Raw genomic sequence first — 16,439 nt, 5'->3', positions numbered from 1 at the left:
AGAGATAGTTTCCATCTTTCAGCATACACACACTTCTTACAGTGAAATCACCCACCTTATAGTCTACTCTGATGTCAAGCTAGAAAGTGAAACAAGGAAAAATGGTCTTGAAAGGATTTTTTAAGAGGTAAGAAAATAAGACGGATGTAAATATTCTATATATAAGTCAAGCAAGTTTGGAGAAAAATAAAGACCTTTTAGGCCAAAAATGGGTAATTCCTCTATGCTGTGCCCCATATGCCATGGAATCCTAGTTTCCAGGAACAAAGGCCGAGTTCCTTTAACAAGATGCTTGATCAAATTTCCTGGATTCCAAAAATAGCATAACAAGGAGAGTAAGTCACATTAATAATGCATTACTTGAAAAAGAGAGAAAAGGAAAAGAGGTATTAGGTAGACACATTTTATCCATGGCAATTTAAGAAAAATTTTACCTGGAAAAGGTGGAGGTGGCCCTCCTGGTCCTGCTGGCCCAGGAAATCTGTCCCCACCAGGAACAGCCCCTGGAAAACGGCCCCGTCCTCTACCACCTTGTGGAAATGCTGCACGTGAACTGCCTCCCGGAGGACCAGCTTTACCTTCCCCAGACATTTGTCCTGATTGTGTAGCTGCAAATATCCAAATACTCATAAATAGCATTTATTAAAATAGTTCTCTGATATGTAACCACTGTTAGATACTAGAAACAACTCTAAATCAAAGTTTATGAATACTGCTTACTAACTTCCAGATGCCTTGGGCCTGTCCAAACTACATGAGAAGTACCCATTTAGGAAAACCTTCACATCTATTTAAATTCTTTTGAAGTCTCAAAGATCTATGCTTAAATGTATTTCTGATAAATAATGAGTTACTTTCAAAATACCAGTATTCTGCAGCAGCCAAGACCAAAACTCTCTAACAGAAATCTAAATTTCAGTAAGTATAAATCATTCAAACTTTTTAACATTCATCAGTTAAAAGTGCTAGAACATTAAGAAAAACAACCACTCAAATTTCTATTAATTACATTATCATCCATTTATCTCTTTAAGTGATAACATTTTTAAGTATATAATGGCAAATCTTTTCTATAGTCACTTTACCAAGTGGTGATAGGTCTTGGTGCCAAGCAGAAAATCAACGAATACTTTCTGGTTATCAGTAGTTTCTCCCCAACCATAACAGACATCCACATAACTTTCCTTCAACCTAAGGATTAGAATGTAGTTTCTTCCTTTCTTTAGGATGGGAATGACAGGATAAGAATGGCAGGGCTATAAAACTTGCACACTGTTGTATAATGTTGGGTCTGTAACATTTAGAGAAAAATGGGCATAGGTTTCCAGTACACGGAACCAGTCATAATCAGTAATTTAAATCAAACTCAAAGCATGGATTTTCTAAAATGGATTCTCCAATGAACTAAATATAAATATTAAGATGACTTCTCCAATACAACATATAACAAATGCTAACAAGACTGGTTAAAATGCACATCTGTTAATAAAAGCCTCTGAGGGGGGTGCTTACTTTTCCTGGACTGCATTTCAAATTGACTCAGGAACTGTTTATTGCATGGAGTTACAACAGGATTCTGACCATGAAGCTCTCTCTTAGGCAACAGATCCATTAACTTTTTTGAGGATGCTTCAGATCCAACACCAACAAGGGCAAACCTAAAAGGTGTTTAAAGGGATGTGGGTAGAAAGTGAGGAGGGATTAACTGTTATTGCAGTTATTAAAAATGAAATGATCTGAATTTAATTTTACCTACCAAAAAAAAACAAACTATTTCTTAGAATACAATGGTCACACTTTCACCTCTAACTTTTTTTATAATAACACATCATATTATTCAAAGTGTACAGAATTCAATGCTTTGTTTGTTTAGCATACTCAGAGTTTTACAATCACAGCCACATCAATTTCAAGAACATTTTCATCACTCAAAAAAAAAAACCCCATAACTGTCAGCTGTCACTCCATTTCCTCCCATCCTCCAACCCTAAAGAACAAATCTGTACATCTGCCTATTCTGGACATTTCATTAAATGTGAATAACACAGTGTGTGGTCCTTCGTGGGGACTAGCTTCTTTCACTTAGCATGTTTTCAAGGTTTAATGCATGTTAAAACATGTGTCAGTCATTAATTCCTTCTCATGACTGAATAATATTTCATTATATAGATATACCACATTTCCTCAAAACCACCAACTGACAGGCATTTGGGTTGCTTCCACTTTTTAATTATTACGAATAACATCACCATAAAAAGATGCTCAATATCATTAGCTAACAGCAAAATGTAAATCAAAATCGTAATGATACCACTTCACCCACTAATCAAAAAGACAATTAACAAGTGCTAGTGAGGATGTGGGGAAAATTAGAACCCTCATACACTGCTTGATGAAAAAATATATAATAGTACAGACACTCTGACAAATATCCCAGCAGCTTCTTAAACCGTTGAATATAAGAGAGTTAAAATATGATCCAATAAATCTCCTGGGAATTCTCTGGCGGTCTAGTGGTTTGGAGTTGGAGCTTTCTTCAGAGCCATGGCCCAGGTTCAATCCCGGCTCAGGGAACTGAAATCCTACAAGCCTTATGGCAGCAAAAAAAACAAAATTCCTGAGTGTATACATGTACCTAACAGAACTGACTGAAAATATTATGTTCATACAAACTGGTACATGAATACAGAGGAGGAGTATTCTTAAGAACAAAATTAGAAATTTTTATAAATGTTGATAAATTTAACTTCTTTCACTGAAGATTTTTCTGTCTATATAAAAGGGTGGCTTTGGAACAGCTGCAAATCATACGGGAACTACAGTGTAATCCATTTAGATAAAAGAAACAATTTCCTTAAAAAAAATGCTCATGCTAAAACTCATATATGAATATTCATAGGGGCCTTATTCATAATAGCAAAAATGGAAACCACCTAAATGTCCACCAAATGATGGATGAAATTTTCAGAATTTCTAAATTTTTGACATTTTAAATGTGATGTATTCACATAGTGTAATATTTAGTGGAATATTAATATTTTTTAAAAATAAGTACTGACACATGTTACAACATGATGAGACCTGAAAATATTATGCTAAAAGCAAGGAGCTAGGCACATGGGACCACATTCTTTATGATACCACTTCAGAACAGGCAAATCCACAAAGACAGTTGCTAATAGACACAGGATTTCTTTTGGGGGTGATCAGAACATTCTGGAAATAGACAATAATAATGGTTGTACAACTTTATAAATAAAGTCCACTGATTTGAATTCTTTAAAAGGGTGAATTTTATAGTATGTGAATTGTATCTCACTAGGAAAAATAAATTTAGAACAGAAAAAAATGAATGAATGTCAATTCATAAAATTATATAATATTCTAAATTATTCTCAGAAGGTCTCTTAGGAGCCTTTACTGCCTAGTATTCAAAATGGTCCTTTAATTAGATCCTGGTCAACAAAGTCTGCTGTTTGATTCAAGATTACCTTGGGTCACAACATTTAGAAAAAATTTAATTAATTCACTAATTTAATTGAGCACCACTTCCTATATGCCATGCCCCATTTTAGGGTTAGGGAATACAACAGTGAACAAAGCTCTTTTGGAATTTACAATCTAAATCTAGTAGGAGACAAGACCATAAACGAATAACATACAATGTAAGAAAAGCGGAGGAAAAAGGAAACAGTGATAGGAGCCAAAGATCTTGCACAGAGTGGCCAGATAAGGGGAATTCAGGGAGAATCCTGATTGAAGTGAAAAGATCCCAAATGTGGATATTTTGGGGAAAAGTAAGTCAAACAGAAGAAAGAGTGTAAAGGTCTTAAGTAGCAGTATGTCTGAGGAACAGCAAAGATACATTAACTAATACTAGTTAATGTAGCTGAAGCAGCATAGCAAAGTAAATAGCAGTAGGAGATAAGGTCAGAGATGTAGTGGGTAAACAGGTCTTTGTGCCTTACAGACCACAGTGAAGATTCTGGGTTTTACTCTGAATAAAACGGATAATCAATAGAACATTCTCAGGAGACAAATACTGATGTCACTTTTTTTTCAACTTCTGCTATGTCTCTATATAGACTGTACAGAATTCGAGTGAAGGCAGGTACATCAGGTAGGAAGCTACTGTTCAAGTAAGAGATAACAGTGACTTGGACCAGGCAGTAGAGTGAAGTTCATGAAAAGCAGTCAGACTCTGCACATGTTTGAAAATATTCCTAGTTATTGCACACTGGCACACTGGATATAAAATAAGCACATTAAGCATATATTTTTACTTTATCATTCTGTAGTTAGCAAATTATCTTTTAAAAAATCCAAAATCTATACCAGAGATTTAAATAAAACATTATTTCTAATAGACAAAAACTGAAAACTCAAATAACCAAAAATAAGAATGGTAAAATTAGTTACAGTAGCAAAGTATGATGGAAAGAACTAATACATTAGAGAAGATGTATGCTGCTGCTGCTGCTGCTGCTGCTGCTAAGTCACTTCAGTCGTGTCTGACTTTGTGCGACCCCAGAGACGGCAGCCCACCAGGCTCCTCCGTCCCTGGGATTCTCCAAGCAAGAACACTGGAGTGGGTTGCCATTTCCTTCTCCAATGCATGAAAATGAAAAGTGAAAGTGAAGTCGCTCAGTCGTGTCTGACTCTTAGCGACCCCACGGACTGCAGCCTACCAGGCTCCTCCGTCCATGGGATTTTCCAGGCAAGAGTACTGGAGTGGGGTGCCATTGCCTTCTTCGGAGAAGATGTATATTTATTGTTAATTTTTTTTACCGCATATCAAACACACTATAAAATGTAAATTGCAATCCTATTGTTTTTGCAATAAAAATAAAGCACTAGGAAAATACCTGAAAGTATATTCACTAAAATGACAAGAGTAATCACCTACAGATGATGACATTCTATTTTTTTACTCTCTTACTTTTGGACATCTGGATTTTATAAGTATCCTACCTCATCTGTGTAGTTTAATAGTTAAACAAACAATGCAAAACATCCACGCTACATTATTCTTCAGTGGCCCATCTTCCAATACCCCTTAACCACAGGGATAGTGATGCTTCTTCAAACTGTCATTGTTCAACCACAATGGAGAAAACGCAGGAAAATTGGAAAAGAGACCTAATCTCCCAGCTCCACTAGTTTTAAGGAGGTAGATCACAGGATACATTAAACGAGTATGAATCTTTGCCCAAGAACCTCCTGTCAGTGTAGAAAAGAAACATCCTACCCATGTGTAGATAAGTATTAACTTCAAGGAAAGTCACCCCTAAAATTGTAATTGTTAGCTACTAACTCCCATTGGGTGAAAAAAAAAAAAGAATTAAAACAAAATTCTTACCCCTTTGACTGGCCATTTGCCCGATTTTCAAAAAACTTTATCTCCAAAATATCATTTACTCCCAAAGAATGAACTGCTTCAGTTAAGTCTTCATCTGTTGTCCACTGCAAGATATTTCCCCCTCATTAACCATCATAACATAGCTAAGATTTTTATTGTTTCAATTTAGTTTGTAAGGGTAAACTCAGGACAGACAAAATTAATCCTTAGTGCAAACTATGTACAATTACCGCCAGTCAGTCTCCAATTTTTAAATAGCACAAAAGCACCTGAAGACATACTTTTGTCCCTTGATAAGAGTTTTGGAAATAGAAGGTACATATCCTCAGAGAGAATATAGAATTAAAAAAAGAAAACCCTTAATGAGTTTTTGGTCTCTTCCAGCTTTCAACTGCTATGACTTTAAATTTTCAGTAAACCAATCTCACCTGCCGCTTTTTTTCTTAAAAGAAATTATTTGGGGAAATAAACTCCACCTTATGTTTCTAAGTATACAAAACAAAATCCTAACGTGTATTCAGTGCCTACCATACCCTTTTACCAAATATTTAATTCTCAAAACATAGAAGTCCCATTTTACATATAATTCCTATTTTACACTCTATGCAATAGAGAGGTTAAAGAAGTTGTCCAAGGTTATAAAACATATGTAGGAGCCAAGACTCAGTCTTACTTAGCAACCACACTCTTTTTATCTACAATGCTACTGTCTCCAACATTATAAAAATTGCTCAGATAATGGGAGATTGGCCAGTTTTTAAAATATGCAAACATTTAAAATAAAATACTATTAAGGAAATGTACAGTAACAACTGATTTCTAGGAAATTTTTAAATTTTCAAGTATGTGTAATAAACGTTTTTAAATAGAGATGCAAAAACTCTACCAGACTATTTTAGTAAATATTTAAGATTCAATGCTAATAAAACACAGATAATACTACTACTAAACATTCAGCTAATGAAACTCCAATCAATAAACCTACAGTATCATAAACAAATTAAAATACAATGTATAATAGCAGTATTTCTGTAAATCAGATTTCAAATTTAAGGGCAAAAATGAAATTCAGCATGTATGTAATTATGGTTTGGATATTGAAAACTCTTAAAAACAAGAATCATATTGTGTATTTTCTCTCCTTCTACATTACTGAATCCTGGTTTGAGACTTTATGTGAGCATTTTCCTTTGTAAACTGAGATAGCTGAAGTGTAGGAGTAGTAAAAGATAAGATAATTGAACTACATTTAACTGGAATCTCTACCAAAACAAGTTGAATGTCTACAAAATTCAGAACTAGAAGATTCTGGTACTTACTATATTTAAAAGGTACATGTATGTCCCCCCCTTGGTGCATAACAAAGCATGTAGAACCAATTTAATAACTTGAAATTCTTATTTTATATACTGGAGAAAAAATTAACTACTGGAATAGTTTGAAATCAATCACCAAGGATTTAATTCAAATCAAGTCACTTACCCATGTTAGATTCCCAATATACAATGCAATTCTCTTTCCCGTATATGTATAGACAACATTTGGTGCTGCTCCTTTACCCACATCATCACCAACAGTTGGTGGGAGAGTATCCATGTAATCCCGATCTTCCGGGGCATCTCCATTATTTGCAGATGGAGAGATGACATCATCATACAAATCTATCTGATCATGCCCACCATATTCAGCTTCCTGAGATACAGAAATAATGTTCTAGATTATACAATAGTCAGACGACTTCTAAAACAGATGTGAATGCAAATTTATTCAACAATTTTCTTTTAAAAATTTGGTAGAAGACATAGGTCAAAGATCTCAGTACAAATCTTTCACTTTATGGCACTTCTTGAACAGTGCCTATAAAGTGAATTTCTATACAATGAATCCTATTTCCCCACTGATACTTATTATAGGAACTAATGTTCCTCTAGGAACAGAATAACATGTAGACAAAATAAAATAATAAACTTTTCATGGAAGCGAAATACTCTAAAAGTAACAACACTGACTACAAATTTTCAATACACAAATATCACAAACAGAAATCAGAGCCATTATGAATCTTTAATAATATTTTTAACTGCAGAAAAATACAACTATTATTTTCTATAGTATTCAGGATCATGCTTCCCAATTCTGTGGAAGCTGTTAGTTTTAGAAAAAGCATAGTAAGCTAAGCCACAGGAAAGGGATAAAGAAATATGGCTAGGTAATGATTCTATATGTCACAACAAATGAACAAGGGAAAGAGAAAATACAGGTTAAACTATCCAAATTAGTATCTATATTAAGTTTTATTATTCTCAGTCAACAAAGAGTTAATGCTTACCTGACTTCTTAGATATATAGTCAATTAGCAAAACATCTACATGGTCAAGAGAAAGGGGACATGAACAAGGAAGAATCTAGTAAAGTTCTGCCATGGAGTGTCACCAGCAGAATTAAAACAAGGCTAGTAGATGCCACTTACATGCCTAAGTAATATGCAAGTAAGAGGAAAATGAAAAATAAGCAAATATGTGAACAGGAGAAAAATAGAAAAATAGGGTTCAACCTGTAAATAAGCACAAGAAAAATGAAATGCAGGTAGTGGCAGAACACTGATCATCATTTAAATCGCCTTTGGTAACAGTTACTGGGCCACTGGCTTAACTAGCCAGTAACAGAGGAAAAGCTCTATTTTTATCTTCCTTTCCACCACAAAGTATCTAAATGGATGTGAACTATTTCATTCTGAAAAGTGAAGTCGCTCAGTCTTGTCTGACTCTTTGCAAGGCCATGGACTGTAGCCTACCAGGCTCCTCTGTCAAGGTAATAAAAGAGAGGCAATTACACTTAGAAAACGAATATAATTCTTATCTTCTCCATTATTACAATTCAGTAAGAATGAACACAAATGGCAGATAAGGAGAAACTAATAGTTTTAGGAACTAACCATTTTATGGATAAAGAATGACACTGAAAAAAGGCATGAATAATATGACTATGAACAGATCAACAAAATACTGTTATAATAAGAGTCCCAAGGGAACATGGCTCTTGTTTTGCTATTCAGAAGGAAGCCAGAAAAAGATTTTTTTTTAAAGAAACAGGAAAAGAAAAAAAAAATCTAGAAGGGGAAATATACCACTTATCAGTTCATAACACATGGCATATCAGGTAATCTTCTGCATAATGAAGTTATCCAATTTGCTGATTATGCAACAGAATCTCTACATAACAATATTGTTATGAGGCTGAATGTATGTAACTTATTTATTAAGGGACAAAATCTTAAGGTACGTCAGAGAAGAAAGCCCTCTTTAGCAATGGGCAGAAACTAAGACCACAAATCACTGAATAATGCCATAATTTTGTTTCCACAGCAGTACCAAAATAACCTTTGAGAACTGAGTTTTTTGAAACCAAGGAACATGATAGTAAAAATTGTGATAGTGACAGTAAAAATTAGAAAAAAGAAAAAAGTTAGAAAAAAGCAGTGATAGTAAAAATTAGAAAAAAGAAGATTGAGTTTTGTTAAGAAGTTTCAGTGTAGCTAAAGCTTCAGGTGGCACGGCTGCAGCAGTTGATTCCACACACTTAAGATACCAAAGTTTCCTGCAAGGGGTAGCAGGCACTTTGAAATCGTTCGCAATCCAGTTTTGCACATCAAGTACAATTATTTCCATCCTCCTCTGCAGAGACTATAGTCACAATATATGGTTTGAAGGAGAGTAAAACAGAATGCAAGGGTTATTAATAGTAGCACTAAAAGTATTTCAATCTATACTTTCATGAAATATTATTTGATTTTTCACTAGTTATAAATCTAGGAAAATGTTCACATAAGTCGACAATAATTTACAGGCATAATAATTGCAGCTACACTAACCTGGTGAGTCACAACTTACTATTTTTGTCCCTCCATGAATTCCTATGTTGATACTAATCAATTTTCCATACTGATATGATTCTACCAATATTTACTATCAGTCACTTGGTCTGGTAGTTGGACTGCTTCCAACTGATTGAAATACGATGCTAACCGAGACCACAGTCCTGGGGTTTGATTTCCAAGTAGACTAGTTAGCTTTGCTCAGTTCCAAGGCCACAGCCTGTACTTTTAGCCCCATGGTATGCATTTGGACTTGGAGAAAAAATATTAATGAATTTGAATACATTACCACCATTACTAAGAGGCAACTTAAAACACACCCTCTTCTGTAGTATCAGTAACCTTCCTTTTCAACTTCACCATATCACACCTATCCTCCAGATTAAAAAAATAATTATATACAGAACATATCCTACTTTCTGTTCCCACTCTAAAAGGGGGGAAAACATGCACGTTCTAAAATTATGTAAAATGAGTATCACAAGTCAGGGCTTCCCTGGTGGCTCAGTGGTAAAGAACCTGCCTGCAATGCTGGAGACCCAGGTTCAATCCCTGGTTCGGGAGGATCCCCAGAAAGAAACAGCAATCCACTCCAGTATTCTTGCCTGGAGAATACCATGGACAGAGGAGCCTGGCAGGCTACAATCCATGGGGTCCCAAAAGAGGTGGGCATGACTTAGGGACTAAACAACAACAATACCACCACAGATCACATACAAAGAAAGTGAGCTCTGAAAGTCTATTGGACAAACTTTGTCAAAGAATAACAGTCAACAGTGTCAAGTTCTATATGCAGTCTTTTCAATTATTGCCATTGGGAAATTTTAAAGCTACTCAAAAACAAAAAATAATCAATATTACCCCCTAATTATTTTAGATTACCAAATATTGCCCAATTTGTTCACAGCAACTAATAACCAATAGAACTATACACTATATTTAACTTCCAGTAGGCAACAGCTCTTAAGAGTTTGTTAAAAAAAAAATCCACTAAGTTATTTCATTTTCTACATTTAATTACAATAATCATTTTAAAGGCAAGGTAGCCTTTCAAGATTCTGCATCTCAAGATCATGTTCCTCATGACAAATGAGTAGCTGTAGCCAGGTCAGAGACAGTACTCAAATTAAGACAGATAGTAAAATAACCAAATTTCAATTAGCTCCTCTTAAGAGCAGTGTTTCTCAACCTTTTTTTCATTATCACCATGCCCTTGCTCTGAAGAGGGACACTCTTGTTAATCACCTCGCGTGTAATTTTAATGTCAGATATCCGGTACATCACTGGCAAGACTGTGGTAGCTGTCCTGTAACCTTCGCGCTTCCTGACAGGCACAACACTACCTGTGGTGCCCCTACAACTGTATTAATGAATGAATGAATGAATGCCGCTCCTGCATTATGTTACTGCCACCAATGTCACAGCAAGGGCCACTTGTTCACAGTTCCTCTATTGGAAAAAAAAATTTTCCATTTAGAGAAATACAAGCAAAATACAAGTTTTGCACTTACAAAATGTTTTCTATACCATGGAAGAGAATACACTAACCCACAAAATCCACAAAACAGATAATCTAATACATACCTATCTTTTTAGAAAATATTTCACTTTCTGATTTTGTTTACATTTCAAGTAGATATTAAAATCAGTTTCCAATCCCTGTTAAAAGCTCAACTAATGGTAAGGAAGCCAATTTGGTACTACAAATACGGCACATAAATCACAAAGTGAACAACAGAATGAACTACTTATAAATAATAAAATAATTAAGAGTTACAGCTCCCCTAAACATTTCTACCCAAGTTTCTGAATCAGTCTCTACCTACCTCAGTCTCTACCTACTTCAGTTTCCATCTTACATGCCTTATCTTAGAGGGTTCTCTATTCAATATAAATTTGGCAGAAATAAGATTTCACAGATATCTGCCTAATAAAATTTATTTTCCAAAATTAGCTAAACATTGGCTATAGTAGACACACAATAACTAAATGTAAAGTATAATGAGTCATGATAAAGACAAGTACACTTATAAGGATGTCTACGTCTGTAACTTCCGAATGAATTTTTTCCCACTATCTACATACATTTTCATTTTAAAGTCTGATTGTCAGATCACTGAATGAGCACTGCTCTCAGTGACCTACCACCAGGTCCATCAAAAACTACATTCTACATGAGGGGCTTTGCTCCCCAAACAAGCAAAATACACACTACTTCAGTGCACCCAGGCTAAGCTTTCCTGAAGTTCAGAATTTGACTTCCCTCTCCTCTCCTCTGCCAACAAAAGTTTACACAAAGAGACAGACATAAAAGAGTGGTTTCTGTAACACATGACCTGTCCGGGTGTCATATTTTTCATGTAATCCCACTACAGTGCACTTAGTCTAGACACTATATATACTTTGTATCCTTCCTTGAAAGTGAAAGTGAAAATCGCTCAGTCTGTCCACTCTTTGAGACCCTGGGGACTGTAGACCACCAGGCTCCTCCTTCCATGGGATTCTCCAGGCAAGAATACTGGAGTGGGTTGCCATTTCCTTCTCCAGGAGACCTTCCTGACCCAGGGATCGAACTCTGGTCCCCCGCATTGCAGGCAGACGCTTTAACCTCTGAGCCACAAGGGAAGCCCTACCTTGCTGGCATATAAAATACTCAACTGAGTTAAAAAAAATTTAGTTTAGTTTAGGTCAAAATAAAAGTCTGTAATTATTAAATATGAGACTAGTAACTACTACCTTCAAGTACAAATTCCAGTTCAAACTGAACTGATACACACTATCAATTCAGTGTGAGAGACTGAAACCAACAGCTTTCTTTTCAACTCCAAATCCAAGTAATATAGAGGTTTGGAAGGAGTTCAAATTCTTCCACTTTGAGCAACTGTTCTCAATTTGGTTCCATCCAAAGATCTTCAATTTAAGAACTAAAGAGCAGCTATGAAGGATAACTGAGGCCCTTGTGCATTCTTCCCTTCTCCAATTTTATTCTTCATTCTAAATTCATCTGGTGAAGAAAGGGGCTGTTCTATAGCTTCAGTAACTTTCTTCTCACACCATCTCCAAATTACAGTTTCTAAGACAACTGAATGTCTCACTTTTTGAAATAGGTTTACACTGCTCTTTACCAAAGTACATACATGAAATAAACATCATACAAGTATAACTATTTAAAACAGAAAAAATAAAAAACACATATATTACAAAGAATTTCAAAGTACACAATGCAATTAAAACTACAGCTCACAATGAAGAGATTTTTTTTAATGTTTACAACAGTTTAGAAGCCGAAATAAAACCCATTATACTTAGCAAAACATTCTACTCAACTACAACAAAATAAAGTCAGTTTAGCAACCAATAGAAGTAATGTCACCAGCTAATAAGAATGCAAATTAAATCCACCAACAATTTTGTAGTTGCTTCTAATTCTGATAAAATTTCAGGTAAATATTTCAATACTAGTAACATTTTTAAAAATTAAGAACGAACCTTAAAGAACCATCAACTATCCTTTTATGGCCATATTGTGAACAGGAATTATCACAGCAAGCAGTAGATTACAAAGGCCAGTGATACACAAAATAATAACAAAAACAAACCCTCTATTTAATGCCATTCAAATACATGTGCAATATAATGCTATAGGTAAAATCCACAAAATGTTATTTTTGAAAGAACCCTATTAAGCAGTTCATCAGGGCTCCCAAATTTTAATCTCTTCTTACCTCCTGTTCAGTCAGCACTAGCTGGTGCACAGGGATAAGCAAGTATCACTCCATCCAGCTACACAGATGACAAAAATGCCCACCCCAAATTAAGTATGCAAAAGCCTAAGAAGTTATTTCATTAAAAAGTTGTGAACAATGCTCAACTTCTAAAATTGTAATCCAGCTCTTCTGTCTTCCTTTACTGTGACTAGAAAGACAGAAGGAAATATATTTTCTTGGAAGAGAGCTAATGAAGACTGCCTTGAACATTTGTTTTTTTACTTGCAGGTATGGACCTCCTGTCGATGGAATGTTACACTCATTTGATAAATAAAAGGAAAAGAAATTTCCCAGAGGTCTTTGTTTACTGACCTTAAAAAAAGCATTAGAATCCGACTGTGTTCAGCACTCAAGGTAACTTTCTAAATTGTCACTGACACAACTCAGGCATAGCAAAAAATTTTAAGCGCAACACAATAAAGATTTTAAAACTTAACATTTGATAACAATGAGTTACGTTTAAATATACTCTCTTTTTTAACGGATTAGAAAACATTTAAAGCTAATTGAACTTTTCTTCTAATATTTAAACGTAAGGGCACCATCATCCCTCAAAAAAAAAAAAAAAAAAAAAACCGGATTTCTAGTTTTCCCTATTTAAAAAAATTCTTAAACTCCTTGCACAAATAAAATCCTTAACGGAGGGGTAAAAACCCCACAAAAACACATTAACCAGAATTTTACTAAGCTTCTCACATGGACCTGGAAAATGTAAGAAAGCTATTAGGAACACTGCAGTTAAACACAATTTGCTTTTTTTTTTTACAATTTGCTTTTTTTAAATGTGTTACTATATAAAAGACAGCAGATGTGACCAGAATGCTTACAGCTTAAACGTCACTGCTCTAGTAACAACCTTTTGCAAGGATGCACATCAGACATCACAGCTCCGCGGCTAGTCCTTCTAGGCAACTGTGGCCTATGAGATACCGGAAAAACCTTGCATTCTCACTTTCTCCAGCCTTTCCAAACCCCTTGGAGAACAGTAAACATTTTGCTTTCGGAAATCAGGAAACAGCTATAAAACTAACAAACACCATGTGAATTTTGGGTGAGATTCTTTAATCACTACTCTGATCCCTTCTCTTGGTGAGCTACCACCTTTTTTGTTCCATCCAACCCTCGCGCTTCCAAGTCTTCCTTTTGGCCCGGGCCACCTATCTTCACTGATATTTTCATCACAAAGACCGAGAACGACTGGGCCTCGGAGGCACTGCAAGCCCTCGACCACCGAGGTACGGCCAGTGCACCGACTTTCAAAACACGATCCATGGGTCCGAAAGTCAAAGGACTTGTTGCAAACGTGCCCGCACCGAAGCCGTCTTCCCAAAGAGTGAGAGAAGGAGAGGGATGGCGCCACGCCGAAACCTGTCGCAAACGCGGGCAGGGGAGCTCAGGAAGCTAGGCGCGCGGGATACAAAGGGCCGTGAACACGGCCTTCCATGAGGCGACCGAGTGACGACAGAGACACAAAATGGACCGACCGAAGGAATCGGAGCCCGAGCGGCAGGGCCGGGGGCAAGGAGAAGGCCGGCGCGCGCCCCGCTGGGCTTCCTCCTCGACCTAGCCGCGGGGGATGGGGCGCAGGGGCGGCCCGTTCTCCCCGCCGCGCACACGCCGCCCCGCCGCCCGGGCCTACCAAGGCGGGAAGCGCCCGCCGGCCTCCAACAATGGGGAGCGAGGCGGCGGCGAGGGAGGAGCCGGCGGCGGCTGCACAGTAGCCGGCGTCCGCGCTCGGGGCCCCGCGGAGGGTGGCAGCGCCCGCCGCCCACGAAACGACGCGGTAGAACGAGGGGCGAGGCGGGCGCTGCGCCGGGATCGGGCGGCGCGGCCCAAGGCGCCAAGGGCGCACGGTCTGCAGCCGCGCCGTCTCGTGGCCCGCAGCTGGCCCAAGGTCCGCGTCCCGGCCGCAGCACCGCCCACTTCGGCGGCGTGAGCCCGGGCCCACACGTACCTGGTTGAACTCTTCGCCCACATCCGCGTAAATGTCTATATGGTCCACACCGTCCGCCATCTTCCCTCGGCCTCGGCCGCCGCCGCCGCCTCTTGCAGGTCCGCCCGCCGCGGCAGCAGCAGCGGATCTAGCGGCGGGGGCGGGGCGCGCTGCGTCACTTCCGAGGCCCGAGGACCGAGGCGGGGGCAGCCGGGGGCGCGGGTCTCCGCCACCGCTTGCTTGGCTGGCGGAGAAGAGAAACTGCGTCTCCGAAGGCGCTGGCGGTTTCTTTTGTGTGTCTGGATTAGGCTTGGGGGGGCGGGGCAGGGGTGGTCCCAGTTGTCTCCAGACAGTTTCCACGTTGTCTTTGGCACACTTAAGCATTTTGTGATATTTTCATTTCTCAGTTTTTCTTACTTTTCTCACAGCCAGGGCTTTTAGGGAGGTGGAAGTTTTATGTCTAGATGAAACACCAAAAATGTAGCCCGGCTTTCCGTGAGCGCCTCCAGAGGATGTCTTACCTCTGCATCCTCAAAAGACCAGCAGAATTTCGTCTGCCTCGTAAATGCTAGTTACCGGTTGATGGTTTTCTTGAGTTATTTGCATGCTACTTACGTCATTTGCATACCGTTTATCTTTCCATCTGTATCTTCTGCATCGTCTTCTTTCATCTCCTCCCCCCGCCCCCTTTTCATCACCCGTCATTTTTAACCTCCTTGAGCTGCAGTTGGTTGTTCCTGGGATAGTTTAAAAGTCTCAAACTTGAATGCGGTCCCCGTTGGGCCCGCCCTATAAAATGGAGGTATCTTCAGACGAGGGGACTCCTCTCTTAGACTCATAGAATGTCAGAGAAGGAAGGGAACTAGAAAAGATGACTTTAGGTCCAAACATCTCATTTTACAGATGATAAAGGGAAATGAGGCCTAAAGAATCTTAAGTGGCTTAACAGGAGTCACGTGGTTAATAAAAAAAGCGTTTGCCAGCCAATGTAGTAGTCTGTCCTGAGAGAGAGTTTCAGTTGCCTGGGGTCAACTGCAGTCCAAAAATGTTAAATGGAAAATTCCAGAAATAGTTTCTAAGTTTTAAGTAGCTATAGTTCTGAGTAGCATCCAAGAAATCTTTAGCCGTCCTACACCAACCATCCCTGGAAATGAATCATCTTTTTGTCTAGCACCCTTTATACACTACCTGTTAGTCCAGAAAAAAGACATGTTATATTTAGCTTTGGGTACTACTGCAGCGTGTGAAAATCCCGTGGACGGAAGAGCCTGGTAGGCTGCAGTCCATGGGGTCGCTAAGAGTCGGACACGACTGAGCGACTTCACTTTCACTTTTCACTTTCATGCATTGGAGAAGGAAATGGCAACCCACTCCAGTGTTCTTGCCTGGAGAATCCCAGGGATGGGGAAGCCTGGTGGGCTGCCGTCTCAGGGGTCACACAGTCGGACACGACTGAAGCGACTTAGCAGCAGCAGCAGCAGCAGTTTCAGGCATCCACTAGGGGTC

At 38.2% G+C, this 16,439-nt stretch overlaps 1 protein-coding gene across 5 annotated transcripts in view; it reads right to left on the bottom strand.

Annotated features, from left to right (window-relative positions):
* CPSF6 (cleavage and polyadenylation specific factor 6) overlaps positions 1-15,174 on the bottom strand; it is a 32,797-nt gene extending 17,623 nt beyond the window's left edge. Inside the window, exons 1-6 of one of the 5 annotated variants that reach the window (XM_006064271.4) lie at positions 14,955-15,174; positions 6,842-7,051; positions 5,360-5,463; positions 1,513-1,658; positions 435-608; positions 195-305 (exon numbers count right to left, since the gene is read on the bottom strand). In XM_006064271.4, coding sequence (XP_006064333.1) covers positions 195-305; positions 435-608; positions 1,513-1,658; positions 5,360-5,463; positions 6,842-7,051; positions 14,955-15,014 — 805 coding nt within the window. In that variant the 5' untranslated portion in view covers positions 15,015-15,174. The remainder of the gene's footprint in view (positions 1-194; positions 306-434; positions 609-1,512; positions 1,659-5,359; positions 5,464-6,841; positions 7,052-14,954) is intronic. The other 4 variants (XM_006064269.4, XM_006064272.4, XM_006064273.4 and 1 more) reach the window with 4 other exon arrangements.
* Between the last annotated feature and the right edge of the window lie 1,265 nt (positions 15,175-16,439).

The sequence above is a fragment of the Bubalus bubalis genome, chromosome 4 (assembly GCF_019923935.1).
Source record: "Bubalus bubalis isolate 160015118507 breed Murrah chromosome 4, NDDB_SH_1, whole genome shotgun sequence".
Classification (NCBI taxonomy): domain Eukaryota; kingdom Metazoa; phylum Chordata; class Mammalia; order Artiodactyla; family Bovidae; genus Bubalus; species Bubalus bubalis.
This window is presented reverse-complemented; position numbering and strand designations above follow the sequence as displayed.